The 18,610-nt window shown below is 42.1% G+C and overlaps 3 protein-coding genes across 6 annotated transcripts; 2 read left to right on the top strand and 1 right to left on the bottom strand.

Annotated features, from left to right (window-relative positions):
• The first annotated feature begins 6,594 nt into the window (after positions 1 to 6,594).
• LOC111956806 (guanine nucleotide-binding protein G(I)/G(S)/G(O) subunit gamma-5) lies at positions 6,595 to 7,756 on the top strand. The gene is made up of 3 exons (XM_023977441.2): positions 6,595 to 6,751; positions 7,139 to 7,302; positions 7,471 to 7,756. Exons 1-2 carry the CDS (start codon positions 6,671 to 6,673, stop codon positions 7,262 to 7,264), a joined length of 207 nt encoding a protein of 68 aa, XP_023833209.1. The 5' UTR covers positions 6,595 to 6,670; the 3' UTR covers positions 7,265 to 7,302; positions 7,471 to 7,756.
• Positions 7,757 to 7,810: 54 nt separating this feature from the next.
• LOC111956805 (sterile alpha motif domain-containing protein 13-like) lies at positions 7,811 to 14,710 on the bottom strand. 4 transcript variants are annotated; one of them, XM_023977438.2, is made up of 5 exons: positions 10,693 to 10,877; positions 10,074 to 10,197; positions 9,282 to 9,324; positions 9,058 to 9,169; positions 7,811 to 8,969 (listed from the first exon to the last, which is right to left on the bottom strand). In XM_023977438.2, exons 3-5 carry the CDS (start codon positions 9,317 to 9,319, stop codon positions 8,820 to 8,822), a joined length of 300 nt encoding a protein of 99 aa, XP_023833206.1. In that variant the 5' UTR covers positions 9,320 to 9,324; positions 10,074 to 10,197; positions 10,693 to 10,877; the 3' UTR covers positions 7,811 to 8,819. The 4 variants fall into 4 exon arrangements, with proteins under 4 accessions (XP_023833206.1, XP_023833207.1, XP_070292643.1 ...); XM_023977439.2 differs by having other exon boundaries at positions 10,078 to 10,197; XM_070436542.1 differs by lacking the exons at positions 10,074 to 10,197; positions 10,693 to 10,877 and adding an exon at positions 14,686 to 14,710.
• Positions 10,966 to 13,712, top strand: fuz (fuzzy planar cell polarity protein). The gene is made up of 2 exons (XM_023977435.2): positions 10,966 to 11,185; positions 11,789 to 13,712. Exon 2 carries the CDS (start codon positions 11,892 to 11,894, stop codon positions 13,221 to 13,223), a length of 1,332 nt encoding a protein of 443 aa, XP_023833203.1. The 5' UTR covers positions 10,966 to 11,185; positions 11,789 to 11,891; the 3' UTR covers positions 13,224 to 13,712.
• Positions 14,711 to 18,610: the final 3,900 nt, after the last annotated feature.

Here is an 18,610-nt window from a genome sequence, read left to right as displayed (position 1 = left end):
AGAGGTGACTGACAGGGTACGTGCGCCTTAGCCAGTCTGATAATACCATTAACCATTATTGAAGTTACAGCTAACCAACTTCTAGGATCCACACAGGGGGGGCATGCACGTGACCCATCCATTAGGAGACAGAGACGTAGTGCACCGTGGACTGAGGGGATGGACAACATCCATACCAASCTGTTGTGGGTGCCGGTAGGTGTCCCACAGGAATTGGCCCTGAACAGAAATGATGGTTTATGGCATCTGTTACCCATTATTGGTCCAGCAATTGTTGACGCTAAACAAACCTCCTGGATAAATTATATTTATTATAATCAGCAGCGTTTTGTTAGCTATACTCATACGGCACTCACAGGTATGGCTGAACAATTGGAGGCTACCTCCAGAACTGCCAGGCAAAATAGACTAGCCCTAGATATGTTCCTAGCCAGTCAAGGTGGGGTTTGCAAAATGTTTGGTGAACAATGTTGTACGTTTATCCCTAACAATACCAGCCCTGATGGGAGCATTTCGAAAGCCCTAAGTGGTTTAGATAAACTATCAGTGGAAATGAAAGGCTTGGCTGGAGTGGATGGGAGCGGACTGTTCTCTTGGTTGGGTGAGTGGTTTGGTAAGTACGCTGCCTTAGTGGTTACTGGATTTCTGACCCTAATTGTTATGTTTCTTACTTGAATGTGTTGTGCAGCCTGTATCATCCCCTGTTTGAGGAAATCTGTTACAGATGTCGTGCATGCCGCCGGTATGATACCTTTGCTGGAGGCTCAAGAAGGAGATGCAGACACTGAGTCTAACTTTCAGAGGAAAATGGGTTTGACTAAGGATGACCCTTGGTTTGCTGTTGGTGAGGTGGTGGAGTGACACCCGTGAGGGACGCTTGTTTAACGCTCCGCTCGCTCATCTGTGTTTGAAAAGTTTATATATCATTGTTTTCCTGTGTGTATTGTCAGTCCTTCCTTATGTGAGGGTTTGAAGTTCCTGGGTGGCTGGTAGCCAACCCAGTACCAGTTAGGTGTCGCAAGGTGGACTAGAGGGTTTTTATTCTTTATACAATAAATGTGTGTTTCTTTTAATCTTTATATTCTGTGTGACACCCTTGTGGGTGTCAAAAGGGGGAGTCGAAAAGCAGTCGAAAAGCATATCATTTGTTGATTTTTTCTTTGTTGATTTCTTTCTGTTTTTCTGTTTWAAWWWWWTMTTTTTTTAAATGAATAATAAACTTTTTATTATTTTCATGAAATGCTATTAACATATTACTATGTTGTGACRGCTGAAATAAAGGATAATGAGTGACACCCTAGGGGGTGTCAAAAGGGGAACTCAAAAAGCGTTCATATATTTAATTAATGAGCTGTTCTCCTTTTTTTWAATCAGTGACAGCACCAGTAGAGACAGACAATGTACTGGAGGAGTTTGCTGATGTTTTTACAGGAATAGGATTATTCCCAGGAGAATGTACCATTCACCTTGACCCAGACGCAATCCCTGTGGTCTACCCCCGAGAAAGATTCCCCTTGCTCTCCGTGCCCGTCTGAAGAAAGAGTTGGAGAGCATGGAGCAATCTGACATAGTCACCAAGGTTACAGAACCGACTGACTGGGTAAATGCGTTAGTGGTGGTGGAGAAACCACTTGAACAAGGCTATCAAACGCCCCCATTATCCTTTACCGACGCTAGATGGCATCACACACAAGCTAGCGGGAGCACACTACTTCAGTGTCATGGACGCTAGATCAGGCATCTGGGCTTTTTGTGGACGACATCCTTGTCTATGGTCGAACCAAAGAGGAGCACGACCGAAACCTCCGCGCGATGCTGCAAAGGTCCCGCGAGAGAGGAGTCCGGCTCAACCCCGAGAAGAGCACAGTCGGCGCTACAGAGGTCAGCTACTTCGGACATCTTCTTACAGCGTCTGGAATCAAGCCAGATCCACAGAAGATCTTAGCCATAAAAGAAATGAAGCCACCAAAGAACCGTACAGAGCTGGAAAGTGCTTGGCATGGTCAACTACTTAGCCAAGTTCGCACCCAGCCTCTCCAATGCTAATGCACCCCTGCGTCAACTGCTAAAGCAGTCCAGTGAGTTTCTCTGGGACAAGAAACACGACATTGCTTTCCAGAATGTGAAAAACTTGATCACGAGAGAACCAGGACCAATCCTTGCCTACTACGACCCCGACAAAGAGCTCAGACTCCAAGTGGACGCGTCGAAGTATGGACTAGGTGCAGTGCCACTGCAAGAAGGAAAGCCCATCGGCTACGCTTCCAAATCTCTCACAGACTGTGAAATCAACTACGCTCAAATCGAAAAGGAGCTCTACGCCATTCTGTTRGGATGTAAACGTTTCCATCAGTACATATATGGACGACAAGTCATTGTGGAATCCGACCACAAGCCCCTCTAGTCAATTATGAGGAAACCACTAGCCGCAGCCCCGCCAAGGCTACAGAGAATGATCCTTCAACTACAAAAATACGACTTCACAATCACTCACCGTCCAGGCAAAGACATCCCTGTCGCAGACACACTCTCCAGGAAGTGTCTTACCTATACTGACAGCAGCCTCAGTGAAGACATGGACATGCAGGTGCACACTGTGTACAGCAACTTACCAGTTAGTGACACAAAACTGAAGGAGATCCAAGCAGAAACAGAAAAGGACTCGCAACTCGCACAGCTGAGGAAAGTCATACAGGATGGATGGCCTGAGGAGAGGAGAAAATGCCRTCAGAGCGTCTCAGAATTCTGGAACCATCGTGATGAACTATCACAGATCAACGGAATAATTTTCAAAGGAGAGAAAATCATTATTCCTACCAGTCTCAGAGAAGAGATTTTGACAAAGATTCATGCTGGACACATGGGCATGGAAAAGTGCAAACAGAGAGCACGGGACATTTTGTTTTGGCCCGGAATGTGCAAACAAATAGAGGACATTGTTGGTAAATGCGCCATATGTCTTGAACGACGCCCCTCAAACACCAAAGAGCCAATGTTACCTCACTGTATCCCAGACCGACCCTGGCAGGTCGTGGCAACCGATCTGTTWACCTGGAACAACGAGGACTACATCGTAACAGTGGACTACTACAGCAAATACTTCGAACTCGACAAGCTTTACAGCACCACATCTGCAGCTGTGATACACAAGCTGAAAGCAGCCTTTGCCAGGCATGGCATTGTAGAGACTTTAATATCTGACAATGGGCCCTGTTACAAATCAAATGAGTTTGAATCCTTCACAAAAGCATGGGAGTTTACACATGTCACCACAAGCCTGCATTACCCTCAAAGTAATGGCCTTGCTGAAAAATCTGTGCAGATTGCTAAATCACTCATGGATAAAGCAAAAGCAGACAAGAGAGACCCCTACCTCAGTCTCCTTGAATACCGCAACACTCCAGTTGACAACTTCAAATCACCAGCCCAGCTGTTGATGAGCCGCAGACTTCGCTCAATCCTTCCCAGCACCAACCAGCAGCTGCAACCTGAGGTCGTCAGCTACAAGGAAATGCATGAAAAATGTGCACAGAGACAACAACAACAAAAGCGATACTACYACTACAGCTAGACCACTGCCACCACTGATCGACGGAGAGTCAATTAGAATCCAGGAGCATGGCCTCTGGAAGCCAGCAGTCGTCATCCAGCCAGCTGACACTGAACGTTCATATCACGTCCGCTCCACAGAAGGATAGGTGTACCGCCGCAATCGTCGTCACCTACTGAACACAAAAGAACAACACACTGATGAGATGAACTGTTCCCCTGAAAGAGAACGTGATGGACTAAACACACACACACAGCACAACATACACCATACTTACCTGCAACACCACAAGAACTGTTGACTGACACAGAAGCATGCTCAGCATCATATCGCACAAGGTCAGGAAGAGAGGTCAAGCCCAGAGCTGTCCTAGACCTGTGAAATGTCAAAGGGTGTAGGCGGATRGCTGCCCTAAAAGAGTTCCAGACTGTAAACTTGTTATTGAAAGTATACTTGAAATGTTTTCATATTGTATTTGTTTGAAATGTTAAGATGTAATTTCTACTGTGAAAGCTGAGTTGCTGAGAATCCCTTGTTCGAAAAGTAACAGTATGTTGGATCATTGTTCAGAGTATATGTTGATTCAGTTGGTGTAGTATGCAATATAAATGGTTACTTACCTTGAGTTCAAACTGCAGAGCATGTTTTCAAAAGAAACGCTTAGAATATGTAAACATTTTTCTCTTGTTTTAAAAGAAGGGGGATGTAATATTCATATGTGTAAACATACTGAATTATAATTGGATGCATTTTACCGCCATATCATACTGTGCTATGATTGGTTAAGACCAACCAAATGGTTAGGTCATGGTCAGTTTGATCCTGGTTGGCGATACGTGAACATGCCAGTTATAGCTAGCTAATAAAGAGCTACGTTAAGAAATATCCTGTAGTACTGCATTTTATTATTTTGTACAAAGTGTGCAAAACAAGACATGCTGGACATCAAGGGTAACCACTTCTTACATGTCGGTTACATGTCACTTCATTGAAGATTTTTTTGATGTCTAGCTGTCTTCTGGACTGCTTTGAGTTCAGCGACAGACACACCTCAGATAACTTGGCAGAGGAACTGTTGAGTGGCCAGAGAATGGCAAGTAGATGGAAAAGTGGTATGTTGTGTTAGTGACAATGCAGCTAACATAACCAAAGCCATGAAAATGTGGCCATTGTCAATGCACCTGTTGATGCTCTGACCCAAGAGGAATGGGAGGTGGAGGAGGTGTGCAGAGTCCTGGAACACTTTGAGCAGGTCACTGTGGAGATCAGTGGAGAGGTACAGTAAGCAGTTATTACTACATCATTATTTAATCCAGTATTATATATGTATATGAGCAGTAGATGAGAATGCAGTGTCAGTAGACAAAACATGAACCTGAACTAATACGTTACTGTCTTTTCAGCTATGTGACAGCCTCAAAAATGATACTCCTGTGTAAGGGTCTGCAGCGAATCACAGCCAGTCGCCAGAGAGAAGCAAATGTAACTACAGGACAAGTGACAGAGTTGATGGACACTATGTTCATCAATGGACAGAAAGTTCCACAGAATGGAATATAATCACATGCTATCAGAAACCGCTGCACTTGAGAAGTTAGCTTTCAGTGATGCCAGAGCGATTGATGAGGCTCTTCATAGAATAACCTCAGCAGCAGGGAGGGACAGCCCCAGCAGTCAGCTGTCTCYGGCAACAGGAAGAAGAAAGAGCAGATGGAGCAGAAGCACCAGCAGTAGTGCCACAAACGTCTGCTGTTTGAGGAGAGAGCAACTGGGGATGCAGCGTGAAGGAATCCGACAGCAGATGCCATAATGGAGGTCCGATCCTATTTGGAGGAGCCCCTCCTGAGCTGGTGGGAGAACAAGGCCTCTGTCTACCCACGGCTTACTAAAGTCATGACAGGGAGAAACTGCATAGTGGCCACGTCTGTTCCCTCTGAGAGGGTCTTCTCAAACGGGACAAATAATTACTGAGAGAAGAAACCGCATCAGCTCCTCAAAAGGGAGGCAGCTTGCATTTCTGAATGCAAATCTCTCATAATAGCAAAATATGGTCAGCATTGCTGTGTGCTGCTGGTTATAACATGGCAATAAAGGAGAGAAAATAGGGACCAGTTTAATGTTTTAAAGTGGGATGCTGCAGTTTTGCACATTGTTATTTATTTTTCTTTGATGTGGTGCAATATTCTGTTATTATGCTGTTCAGATTGTATTCGTTTTGAATTGTTACATTTATATGCACTTTGTTTATATTCATTAAAAAGTTGTACTTTAAATGCAAATGTATTTAAAAATGTTTTGTATTTTTTCAAGTCAAACAGTTTGCAATAGTTTGACTATGATTGGTGTTAAAACGATTCTTATTAAATGAAATCATACTCTACCTTAACCACAATGTATTTAAAAATACATTGTTTTTTTATGAAAAAGAATGCTATTAGCCATTTCCCATTACCTTAACGCATTTCTGCAATAGTGAAACAAGATTCAACAAATTCAAACATCTCTCACTTGTAGTCAAACAATCAGTCTCATTAGCTTCTAGACTCCTCCTTACACAGTTTAACCGAGAACGTGTCTCTAAGTCATGTCCAAACAATTTAATTGGCTGATAGGTGCACTCCAATCAAGTTGTAGTGACATCTCAATGATGATCAAAGGAAATTGGATGCACCTGAGCTCAATTTGGAGTGTCATAGCAAAGGATGTGAATACTTGTAAATATTCATATATTTCATTTTCAGTATGTTTGCAAACATTTCTAAAATCATGTTTTCACTTTCATTATTGGGTATTGTGTGTGTAGATGGGTGAGAGAAAAACATATATTTAATGATATATTTTAATATATTTAATTTTGAATGCAGGCTGTAACACAACAAAATGAGTAAGCCAATGGGTGTGAATACTTTCTCGTGTTTATGGTCTACTGTAATTTATAGTATATTTTTACTACTAATATATTAATTACTGCTGGCAAGAAAGGCGTTTCACTACTTCTGCACGTGACAATATTTTGAAAGTTGAGTCGCGGTCGCTTACTGAGCCACACTGCAACTGCGCAGAAGATTCAAAACCGGATGTGTGATCAACTATTCGATTTGTCTCCGCTTCTTTTCTAAGATGTCTGGCTCATCAAATCTCGTTGCGATGAAGAAAGTTGTACAGCAGCTGCGTTTTGAAGCGAGCATCAACAGAGTGAAGGTAATGTATTTCACACTCAAACATACTTGATAAACCTGCTCAGGGAAACTAGTCAGCTAGCATCAGTATCTAGCTAACAGTGGCTAATAGCTAGCTAAGGGCGTGGAATCTAGGCACAAAAATGGTGATCTTGCGATAACACAATATTTTGCTTAATCGTCTCTAATGGAATTGGAATTGTCGGTCATTATAGAGTGTGGCCTACCGCCCTAGGATCATTCATAGCCTAATTTAAGGATCTGTGTTCACACCTGATAGCTAATATTGGCAACATTCAAGGGGGATAGTTGTGGGAGTCTTAAAGTTAACAATGAGTGCAATGTTACCCGTTGCAACAGGTCGTTTTTTTGATCACAACTATATTCCTYTATTATGGTTTCTGTTCAGGTGTCCCAGGCAGCAGCAGACCTTCAGCAGTTCTGCATGCAGAATGCCCTCCAGGACCCCCTACTCACTGGGGTCTCCTCCAGCACCAACCCCTTCAGACCACAGAAGGTGTGCTCCTTCTTGTGAGACAGACCCATAGGACAGACAAACCACAGCATTATTTGGTGAGTCTCCCCTCGTGTCAAAACAAAAATGTGCTCTTCTGGTTGTGTATGTAGTCCTTCATTGGATCCAAACGGAATCAGTGTGGATTGCAGACTAGTATTTGGTTGCAATGCAGAGACATTCAAGATACATGCATGTGCTTATCTCACTCTGTTCCTGTCTTGCAGGCCTTTGTTTTGATGCTACAGGGAAAAAGTTGAKCTCAACACTGCTATTCAGTTCCCATGGCATTCCACTGCCACAGAATCTCATGAAGTGTAGAATAACATGTCAGAAATCATGTAAGGAAGACTTGCCATCTATTTTCAGCAAARCACCTTAGAGGAAATGATTACAGGTTTATTTTTCATGGCACAGGATGGTTTTCAAGTAAATTATTGTGCCTTTTTCTATTTTATTCATTATTGTTCTTGACTTTTTGTATTTAGAAATTAAAACATTCTTCTTTCTCTACATGATTGTTTGCTAATCGTTCTTTGGTCAGACTGATAGTGATATCTCAAATCATTAAAGATGCAAGTAGTTTATTTCATAACAGAATGCAAACAGAGCACCTTAACAATACAAAAGGGAAAGACTACAACTTTTGATAAAAATATCCAAAACAATAAAAAAGCCACCCTTTTAAGATGAAAGAATATGGTGAATAAGGAAATCAACACTTATTAACCTATATTCCCCACCCCCAAGTGCTTAAATATGCAGTCCGGGATCTTAAGCACAAATTCGTAACAGTACACAAAACGGGGACCCGTTTTGGCTTGTAAGCACCACTTTCAAAACTACAGGCTGAAATTATACAAAGTTCCCAGAGCATCACTTTAAATAGATCATTGATGTACATGATGCTTAAAGATACTGATTTGATCATCTAATATTCATAGTGGCTCATTAGGGAAAAAATTCACAGTGATGGAGGAACAGTAATTCTAAGACTAGGGTTCAAACACATTTCCTCCAACTAATTACCATGCAATTTTTTCTGAAATCAAAACRGTGTTCAAAAGTTTGTATATAATGAAAATATCAAGACAAGGTTAGGACATTTATCAGCAGGTCAGACATCTAGTGCACCTTTGCGTCCATCTGAAAAGGACTGTCCCCTAAATTAACCAARTCGGTTGAATCCGCTTCAGTAGCATGCTTGATTAGAATATTTTGAAACTAACTCTTAGAAAAGAAAAAAAAACTGTACAGTGTACTTTAAGACCTGTAAAATAATTGTATTCAAATAAAGGAATCAAGTCCTTACTTTCATAAACCAATATCACTCAGTTAACTAAAAACCGTATGATCACTGCCATGCTTTTGTAAATTAATTTCACGGCGTAAACCATTTGGCATCGGTCATCACTTCAAGTAAAAGAACATTGACTTTGCATAAGGATGCAAATAAGTTTTCTAAGCACCATCTTCTGCTGTCCATAAACGTCTTCGGCCTGGTCTGTCCGTCCAGCCTCTCAACCCTCCTCCATAGATGACTGTCCTGTTGCACATGGAAGAGCATGGGGTGATGCTATGATGCATTAGCATTACTCTTCAGATGCTGGGTCTGGAGTGGCTTCACATGGTACTCGTAGATCTTCAGTGCTGGCCCCAGTTTGATGGACAGGCCTGTCAGGACATCGTTCCGCGTCATCAGAAGCAGAGACTTTCCATCGATTTCCTACGAAAAGAAGGGATTGGGAAGCTTTGACTCACGAGAGAAGAATGTGTAACTTGCAAGGTTAGTAAATTATGTTCTGTTAATTTACCTGGTCCTGGAAAGCAGTAGCCTGCTCTTCAAATCCTGCAGCTTTGAAATAGTTAACGACATCAGTAACCGCCCAGTCAGCAGGATCCGGCAGCTGTCCATTCTCCACCTTACTAGAAAGACAGAACAGAGGGGACAGGATAATGGGTATAGGGACAAGGCAGAAGGCCATCAATCTTATCCCTCATCTATAGCCTCAGAAGGAAGACCACCCTCTAAACTTACGGCTTGGCTTCCAGTGATCCATTGGTTTTGTTCTCCATTCCAGCTAGTAAAATAAAAAATAAAAGTTAGATTTGTAGAAAAGAGAACACAAGAATCTAATCCAAAACTAGATTAGGTTTACTAAATAAACCCAAGGTCTGTCATGAACTGAATACATTCACTACTTGCATGAAGTTTGTTCAATATAATACGATGTGTTGAGAGGTTATCTGGAAATTGATCAATTGGGTTTCTGAAACCAACTACAGAGCATCTGATGTACTGAGTGTTGAATAGAGAAGCCAGAGTTGAGTTGAACAAAAAACTTCAATGATGCAATACTGACATGCATGAGTACTCAGTTGCTAAGCGATGTGGAGAACTTGATACTGTTGAAATAGTAGGGTAAAAATGCAAAGACCAGAAAGTGCATTTAATGATGCCCAAAAAGCACAGTCTTCATTGGATGATGGATATGGGCCATAAAGGGTATACATAACAAATGTGGAGGATATGATCATCCCATCACAGTAGTGGGCACACTGGAATACAAAGAGAGGTATGTGGGTTCATTAGTTGTGGATTCTGCTCTGATCAAAAGCCAAGGAACTCGTTGTGCTCGGATGAGTCAATTTCAAAGACAGAGGAGCCATTTAAAGTCCCCTTATCTGCATTCTTAGAACTTCCCTATTCAATGAACATCTTCTACATGACCATGTGGTTTTATCATGAGCTGAATAGTCTAGAATTTACCCAAAGGCAATCTGTCTGTATTTGTGAAGCATTGTATATAGTTCATTATTAGCTACCTACCTACCAATCTACCAGATGCTACCTACAGTCTTGGATTTTCAGCAGGTTATCTTTGGATGGACAATTTCCATCAGAAACTTCACTCTCACAGTTCTAACTTTAGACACTGCATTTCATTCAGGACCTATGCACATCAGTGGAAAGAAAGATCGCGGATCGTGATGATATTGTGGACAATATTACAATGTGTAACATAAATCAGATGCAGCATGAAATATGGAGTAATTCATTACAATCTTGGAATAAGGAAAGCGCAATTCAGGCTACTTTATCTATTACTATACCTTGATACCTTAAATTCTATTATTGACACCATGAGCATTTCTTACTGACTTTTTWAAAATTATTTTTTTTATCTCATCTAACATGTTATACGTTTTGTCAATAAGTATGTCTTGCTAATGCAGGGTTTCCCAAACTCGGTGAACGTTTTGTTTTTTGCCCTAGTACTACACAGCTGATTAAAAATAATCAACTAATCATCTAGCTTTGATTATTTGAATCAACTGTGTATTGTTAGGGCAACAAAACAAAAACGTGCACCCCTTGGGGTCCTGAGGACCGAGTTCGGGAAACGCTGCGCTAACGTGTTCTGCTTCGGTCTATATTTGACACTTACCTTTTTATTGTTTATTAGTTGGCTTCGTTGATAGTTCTTCTGACAGCGTAAATGAATATCCTGTTTATTCACGAATGTATGCCTGGCGCTGCGCAGTTTATTCGATCTATAAACCACCTAAACTCCTCAAACTAATTCAATTATTCTGTTCTAATGTTGAAAGGATCTGCGAGTTGTCATGCGCCGCCTAGACAATACGCTCGTGAACAGCCGCAACATTCTCGAACCTGACTGGCCAGTTCACCAGAGGCAAAGGCGGAAATAGGAAGAGGGATTATGCAGCCGTAAACACTGATCTAAAGTCAGTTTATTTTATTTATTCTCCAAGTGGTAAATTAGGATTGTGGTATGATAAACTGATATAAGATCTGCTTTAGAGACATCATCTGATTGATTGAATGAATGGATCATGTGAGAACGGCCAGTGCCAGTTGCTGTGGAAACGTGAATGGAGTCAACTCGTTTCGTGATCGAAGGAATTCAGCAAAGAAAAGTAAGAGGGAAAAAAACATTAGATAGTGAGCTAGCTATTTGCCGGCAACACGTCTTTTGGTAAAATAGATAGCTACCAAGTTTATTTCGATCATTTTTTCCTGTTTACAGTGAAAAAGTTATCGCTACGTTAGCTAGCTAGCTAACACACACACAGGGCACAAAAATAAGTATCATAACAAAAACGTCTGAAATCACGAATGCTCATATTCCTGCCAACTTTCTGAGCGATACAAAATTAATCTGTACAGGCGCAGTCTGGTTGAAAGGCCCTGTGTGTGTGTTAAAGACCCTCTTTGTTGGGCTCCCAGTCAGTCTCAGTTGCTCCCAGTCAGTCTCAGTTGCTGTGCACCAGTGTGACGAAGAGAGAACAGAGGGAGATGGATCCTGTCTAGTGTTAGTTGACTTGAAAACAATGAAAAAGAGAGGTGGTATTTTGCGTGTTTGCTTAGTTATAGTAACTAGCTAAATGCTTAAAAGTTGTCTGCAAATACACATCTGCGACATGTTTGCATGACAAGTGATATCTGCTTGTATGCATTATGTAATCACGATCTATTATATAACTTCTTGTTGCATGCATCTGCTCTTGTTTTCTTGCAAGTGTCCCATAACCATGGACTAGAGCTGAATCTTCTCCATCATTAAACCAGAGGGCCAGTCAGTGGATGGTTCAGGACAGCGCCTAGCCTGGCCACCCCAGCCACATGATGCTCCAACAGGCAGGCTCTGTGCAGCTTCTCTGCCTCACTGCCAACAGTGGGGTTCCTCTCTTCACCCGGGGGGCCTCTAAGCAACTCCCCTTCTCCATCATCGGCTCCCTGAACGGTGTGCACATGTTCGGAGCGGGCCAGGGGGTGATGCTGGCTGGCTGTGAGACTGATCGCGGAGGCCGGATGGTGTGGAGGGTATTTCAGGACAGCGTGATGCTCATAGCGGTGAGCAGCGGTGGGCAGGCCCAGCAGGAAGGTGGTGGTGCAGGAGAAGACCTCCACCTGCGGCGCCTGCTGGAGAACGTGTGGAACTGCATGGTGCTGGTGCTGGGGCAGGATGAGCTGGCCAGCTTGAGGAACGTGGAGCGGCTGAAGAGGGACCTGCGCTCCTGCTACCGCCTCATCGACCAGCTCCTGGAGGGGGGACAAGGACAGGAGGGCACTATGGGGGACCTGACGCATTGCGCGGACTGCCTGCTGCCCCCCAACGCCACCCTGCTTCAGGAGGGCCTAGACGGCTTTACCCAGGCTGCAGATAGCGAGTTTGGCTGCCTGATGGTCCATGGACGGATAGCCACCGCCACGGAAAAATGGTGGCGTCTGGCGCCGCAGGAAGTGGTTCTCCTATCCGTTCTGGCCCGCTCTCTCTCCCTCTCTGGCTCTGCGTCCTGTGACACCCCTGTCTTCCTGCCTCAGGGCAGCCCCACGGTGGCACATCGCCTGCTACGCTTCCAGCTGCTTCCGGGGGCGGATGTGTGCGTGCTGTGCGGCCCCAGTCCCACCCTGCACAGGGCTGAGAGCGAGCTGGTGGGTTGTTTCTGGTCTCCTCTACTGGAGGCCCTGAGAAGTAGCCTGGCCGTGGGGGAGCGCTGCCTGCCAGGCTCTGTGACCCTCCGCCCTGATGTCCTGGCTCTGCTGCTCATCAACAGAGAGTCCCGTCGCTCTGTCTCCTATGTGAAAGCCATCATTACTAACCCCAACCATCCTCCCAGTGACCATCCTCTGCCCTCCAAGGCACGCTGCTGGGAGCTGCTCAGGCTCTTCTACACTTTCACCACCACTCGCTACTTTCCTCTGGAGGAGACCCCGGCCCTGACCCCAGGGGAGAAGGCCCAACGTGGGGACTCCCTCCGGGAGGACTTTGCCCTGGGCTTCTCCCACCAGCCGCTGCAGTGCTACCTGGTGACTGAGGAGTGTAAGTGTTTTGGCCTGCAGACTACCCAACATCAGCTCTACCTGCTCACCCCTCTCTCAGTGCCTACCTTCGCCCTACGCTCCGTGGCTACACAGACCCTCTCCGCCATCACTTTAGCCACTGGATTTTAGGCCAGCTTTTATAATGGACATGGGCACATTGCTGTGAAACCTAGGGATAGCGTTACACTGTTCACTATATGTACCACTTTCATCATAGACAACCATTATGGAGCAAGGATTGTTCCTTTTACCTCAATTTGATACTCCAGAATATTCTTGTGTGTGTGTGTATATATATATATATATCACACTTGATGGTTTTTGCGACTGCACTTGAAGAAACTTTCAAAGTTCTTGACATTTTCCAGATTGACTGACCTTCGTGTCTTAAAGTAATGATGGACAGTCGTTTCTCTTTGCTTATTTGAGCTGTTATTGCCATAATATGGACTTGATCTTTTACCAAATAGGGTTATCTTCTGGATACCACCCCTACCACCCCTGTTTAACACTTTTTTTGGTTACTACATGAGTCTGTGTTATTTCATAGTTTTGATGTCTTCACTATTATTCTACAATGTAGAAAATAGTKAAAATAAAGAAAAATACTTGAATGATTAGGCGTGTCCAAACTTTTGACTGTGTGTGTGTGTTTAAATATATGTATATATATAAATTGGTGCATGTTGCATTTTTATTTATATTCAGTATAAATGCAGAACCCCTGCAGTACTTCCACGGACCCCTWGCTGAATACCCAGGTTCTAGAAGAAGAAAAAATATATATATATTAAAGATTTTATGGAGTTACAGTTCATATAAGGAAATCAGTCAATTGAAATAAATAAATTAGGCCCTAATCTATGGATTTCACATGACTGGGAATACAGATATGCATCTGGTCACAGATACCTACAAACAAAATGGGCCTCACAATGGGCTTCAGGATCTCGTCACGGTATCTGTGCATTCAAATTGCCTTCGATAAAATGCAGTTGTGTTCGTTGTCTGTAGCTTATGCCTGCCCATACCATAACCCCACCGCCACCATGGGGCACTGTTCTAAGACAAAATAAGAGCTAAAGAAAATATTTACTAAATCAAAATAAAGTTACAAAAATAACAATAAAATAACGAGGCTATATACAGTCGGTACCGGTACCAAGTCAATTTGGGGGGGTACAGGTTAATTTAAGTAATATGTACATGTAAGTAGGGGTAAAGTGACTGCATAGATAATAAACAGCGAGTTGCAGCAGCATCCCTGCCCAGTCATGTGAAATCCATAAATTCGGGCCTAATGAATTTATTGCAATTGACTAATTTTCTTACGTGAACTGTAACTCAGAAAAATATTTGAAATTGTTGAATGTTTCATTTTATATTTTTGTTCAGTGTGTGTATATATATATATATATATATATATAAAGTAAAAAATGAAAAAGTACCCGCGAATATGCTACCAGTGCGGCAAGTACCTCTGCCTGCTGGTAAGCTTTCTTGACTCAGACATACATTTTTGCCAATACATGGCTAACCTTTGTTTAACCAGCTAAACAGCTCTTCATAGCGAAAATGTGTTTCAAGTTACRTTTTTAGCAGGTAGTCTAGTGGTTCGAGCATTGGGCCAGTAACCGAACGGTCGCTGGTTCGAATACCTGAGCCGAAAAGCTGAAAAAGCTGTCCTTGTATCTTGATTACTTATTGCCATTAACATTCATTTTTTTGCTAGAGTATGCTTGGGTGTCCCTGGGTCGCCGGTTTGCCTGGGAGGGTGTCCTTGGGAAAGAAAAGGTTGTTTCCTCTCACCGGCTCCTATACTTGACTTACATAAGTGCTGTTGGAAGACCGAGGGAAAGTGTTCAGCTGACCAAACATACCAGCAATGCGGGTTACGCAGGAAAATGTCCAAATAGAATTTGGAGTATAGGTTGTTAATCAACTTCAGTGCTGTTACTGTGTCTATTTTCTTATGATCATAAATAGTTTTGACATAAACAATGTTTGTTTGAAATATTGTGTTTAAAAAACTCCTGTTTCTATTGAGTTACTGCTGATAGAGATTATGGGTATTTTTCACTGTTTTTATACATCTATGTGGATGAATGTCATCTACTTTTGAGTTGTCTATTGTGTTATTTCTTTGTGTGCAATAGTGGTAAATACTTATAACATGGCTAAGGTTGCCCCCTACTGGTAAAAGAAAACAACTTGTTGTTGACCATGGTGAGAAACCAGGACCAGGATTTGTGTGGACATTTTTAAAGGAACTGAAATATTGACTAAACTGTGGTGTCACCAGATGGCTGACCACAGAGAAAATATTGCTGAWTGTTGGAAGTAAAGAAAAACTGAATAGCTTTTATATGCTGTAGTGTCCTGAATTGCAACATCAACATCTAAAAACACAGCACAAGAGATCTTTTCCATGGGTACGTGTTTTTGCATGGAAAACCTTAACCATTTTGGGTTATTGACTATTTTTCGACTTCCTATTGATGATGTTGAAAGTATCAATGGGAGTCTGAGACGATGTGGAAGAGGTTTTAGATCACGTAAACGGTCTGGTGTAGGAATCTAAAATGAATGTGCAGCTAAATCTTAATCAAKCTGGATCTGTTCCTCAGTTGTGCCAAAATCAAGTCAGGGTCAAATAGTTGGAACATCTGGCCCTACTTTCACACAATAGRTGATGGTATGTCATAACTGTTTACTTTGGCTGCAACACTTTCAAGCATCGCTGATACAATGATGACCGCATAGTTCAGTAYATTAACCATGAGGAAGATGGTTTCCCTCGGCTCTACCTGATTCCACTTTCTGTTCACTTCAGGCATGGATGAATGGGATGATGACTGAACCTATAGTTCTTGATGGCAAAATCTCATGTCGCAAGAAGGAAACAAATCAGAGTAAGCAGTTGAGCCGCACTGCTTTTACGTTTCAGTGGCTGGTGATAAATAGATGATGCCATATGAGTACATTGAATATACTCAAACTGTTCCATTTATTTCTGAAGTTTCAATGGTGTGAACTTTCATATCTGTCTTGCTGTGTACTGCTCTCAACTCTTATCTTGTTTCCACTCAATGTACCTAGTGTCAAAGACCCAGATGAGGTTGCAATAGATTCTCATAAACTGAGAAGGTATGTTATTTTTTTTGTATGATGTACAGAGGAACTGAGGAAGTGGTTTGCTCAGTATCTGCCACCAGCATATTGAGTCATTATCTCTGAAGCTTTACTTGGTTCATATGACCCATGGTTACATTTGTTAGAGAAACCCTATAGTTGTGGTCACACACATACACACACTCTAAATACAGTATTTACATTTTAGTCATTTAGCAGATGCTCTTATCCAGAGCGACTTACAGTTAGTTAGTGCATTCATCTTAAGATAGCTAGGTGAGACAACATAATCTCTGTTATTTTTCCTCAAAAATGTAGCTATCAGCAAAGCCAGCGCTAGTAGGAAAAAGTTAATGAATGAGACTTGTGTGCAGACACTTGAACTGGAGTACGTAAAGGACCTAGTGGAAATGTGGAAAAAAATGAGGTAAGTGATTTTATTGACCTGATGAAAGTTATGTAGAGGTGAAAATCTATTATTGAGAGGACTTTGATTGGGAGGAATATAACTTCTTTTTCCCAAGATGGTAGGCCTACGTAGATAAAAATTATCTTTTGGTGGAGTAATTTGGACCTTATCGCTATAGTGGGCAGGGTGCTGAGCAAAACTTGTTAGGACAAAAGAAACCATTAACAGATTGTATGCAGACGGTAGCAGGTATTTAACAACTCTATCATAACATTAGTTAATGATTACATGTTATCCATAGTTATATAACATCCATTGGGGACAGAGATCAAGCCATTGAGGGAAAGACCAACTGCAAAGCAGGAAAATTGTCTTTAAATAAATCTCCCTGTCTAAAACAATTTGGATCCATCTCATACTGTCCTTGTAACACATATAGTGGTGGATCTAATTTAGATGCATGCAAATCAACAGTGCAATGATTTAGTTACGATAGGGACTGCTGCATATTGGAAGATACATGTATTGATTGTGAGCATAGCCCTTGGTAACTAAGTTGTATGGTTGTATCTGAAACTGATTGACTGATAGATTTCCAGTGTGGGAAGGGGGGTGATATTGAAAGGCATTGTATGGAAACAATTATGTTGACACACTCAAGAGCCCACGCAAAGCAACTTATCTAATCACACTTCTTTTTCAATTGCTACTTGACTCTCTGCTTTGTTTTTACAACCATTGTGCTCAGTGTGCCTTTTGTACTAAGTTGATTTCAGTTTCATGGATGATTGTTTGGCCATGGAAGAAATTATCAATGGAGTTTTCTCCAGGAAACACTGAAGATATGAAAGGTTGAATGGCTGGACTCTCCATTGGTGTCATGGTAATGCTGTAGTACAATGAGATGCTTACTTGCAGGTACACCCCTCAATTATGTGACAAAAATACAAATAGAAGTTAAAAAAATACATACAAATAAAAGTTCAATAGAATAAACTGGAATAAAATTTGCCAGAGATATAAATCGCCTAAATGGAAGGCACTCGAAACAAATGTATAGTAAAATATTGACTTACAGTATGTATGGAGAGCAAAGTGTTTGAATTGTGCAATACGTTGTGCAATAATAAAGGTGTGTGTGTATGGGTGCGTGTTGCAGAAGGACAGATGCTGTGTTTCTTCAGCAAATAGACAGGTTTGTTTGACAGCTGATATGTGACCCTATTCCTCTGTCAGGTCTGACCTTGTTCCTACACATTCCCAGAATACCACAGGCCTCAAATAACTGGACTCTGGGAGCTCAGAAAGGAAGCCCATCTTTTTTTATTTTTTTTATTTAACTAGGCAAGTCAGTTAAAAACAAATGCTTATTTAGAATYACGGCCTAGCCGAGCCAAATCCTAACCCGGATGACGCTGGGCCAATTGTGCGCCGCCCTATGGGTCTCCCAATCACGGCCAGTTGTGATACAGCCTGGAAATGAACCAGGGTCTGTAGTGACGTCTCTAGCACTGAGATGCTGTGCCTTAGGGCTCCCGAGTGGCACAGCGGTCTATCTTAATACAGAACTAAATCACTTTGACTAAATTATGTCCCTTATCAGACCACTTTGATACTTGAAACTTTGTAAGTCAATGGTTGATCCGGTTCTTTGAGTCACTTCTGTCCACACTGTTGCAATGGAAATCTACTATCCACTGTCACCATGCTCATCAACCCAATGATGTAATTAGGAAAATTGCWCTGGGGGTAAGGCCTACTGAAAGTAGTCTATATGAATGGTTATTTAGGAATGCTGTATCATTTGAATTTAGCATTTATGTTAAAGAACTATCAGCTATAAATAAAGCAACATCTATCTCAGTCATTCACACTAAAACTTAACTAGCCTAGTGTGGAGGGCCCTTAAAACATCACCAGTTGAGCAAACCAGTTGAGCACAGTGCACATTCCGTGTAAATATGCTGCTGCTACA

This window comes from Salvelinus sp. IW2-2015, linkage group LG32 (genome assembly GCF_002910315.2).
Source record: "Salvelinus sp. IW2-2015 linkage group LG32, ASM291031v2, whole genome shotgun sequence".
NCBI lineage: Eukaryota > Metazoa > Chordata > Actinopteri > Salmoniformes > Salmonidae > Salvelinus > Salvelinus sp. IW2-2015.
The sequence above is the reverse complement of the archived record's forward strand: the minus strand, read 5'-3'. Positions and strand labels throughout refer to the sequence as shown.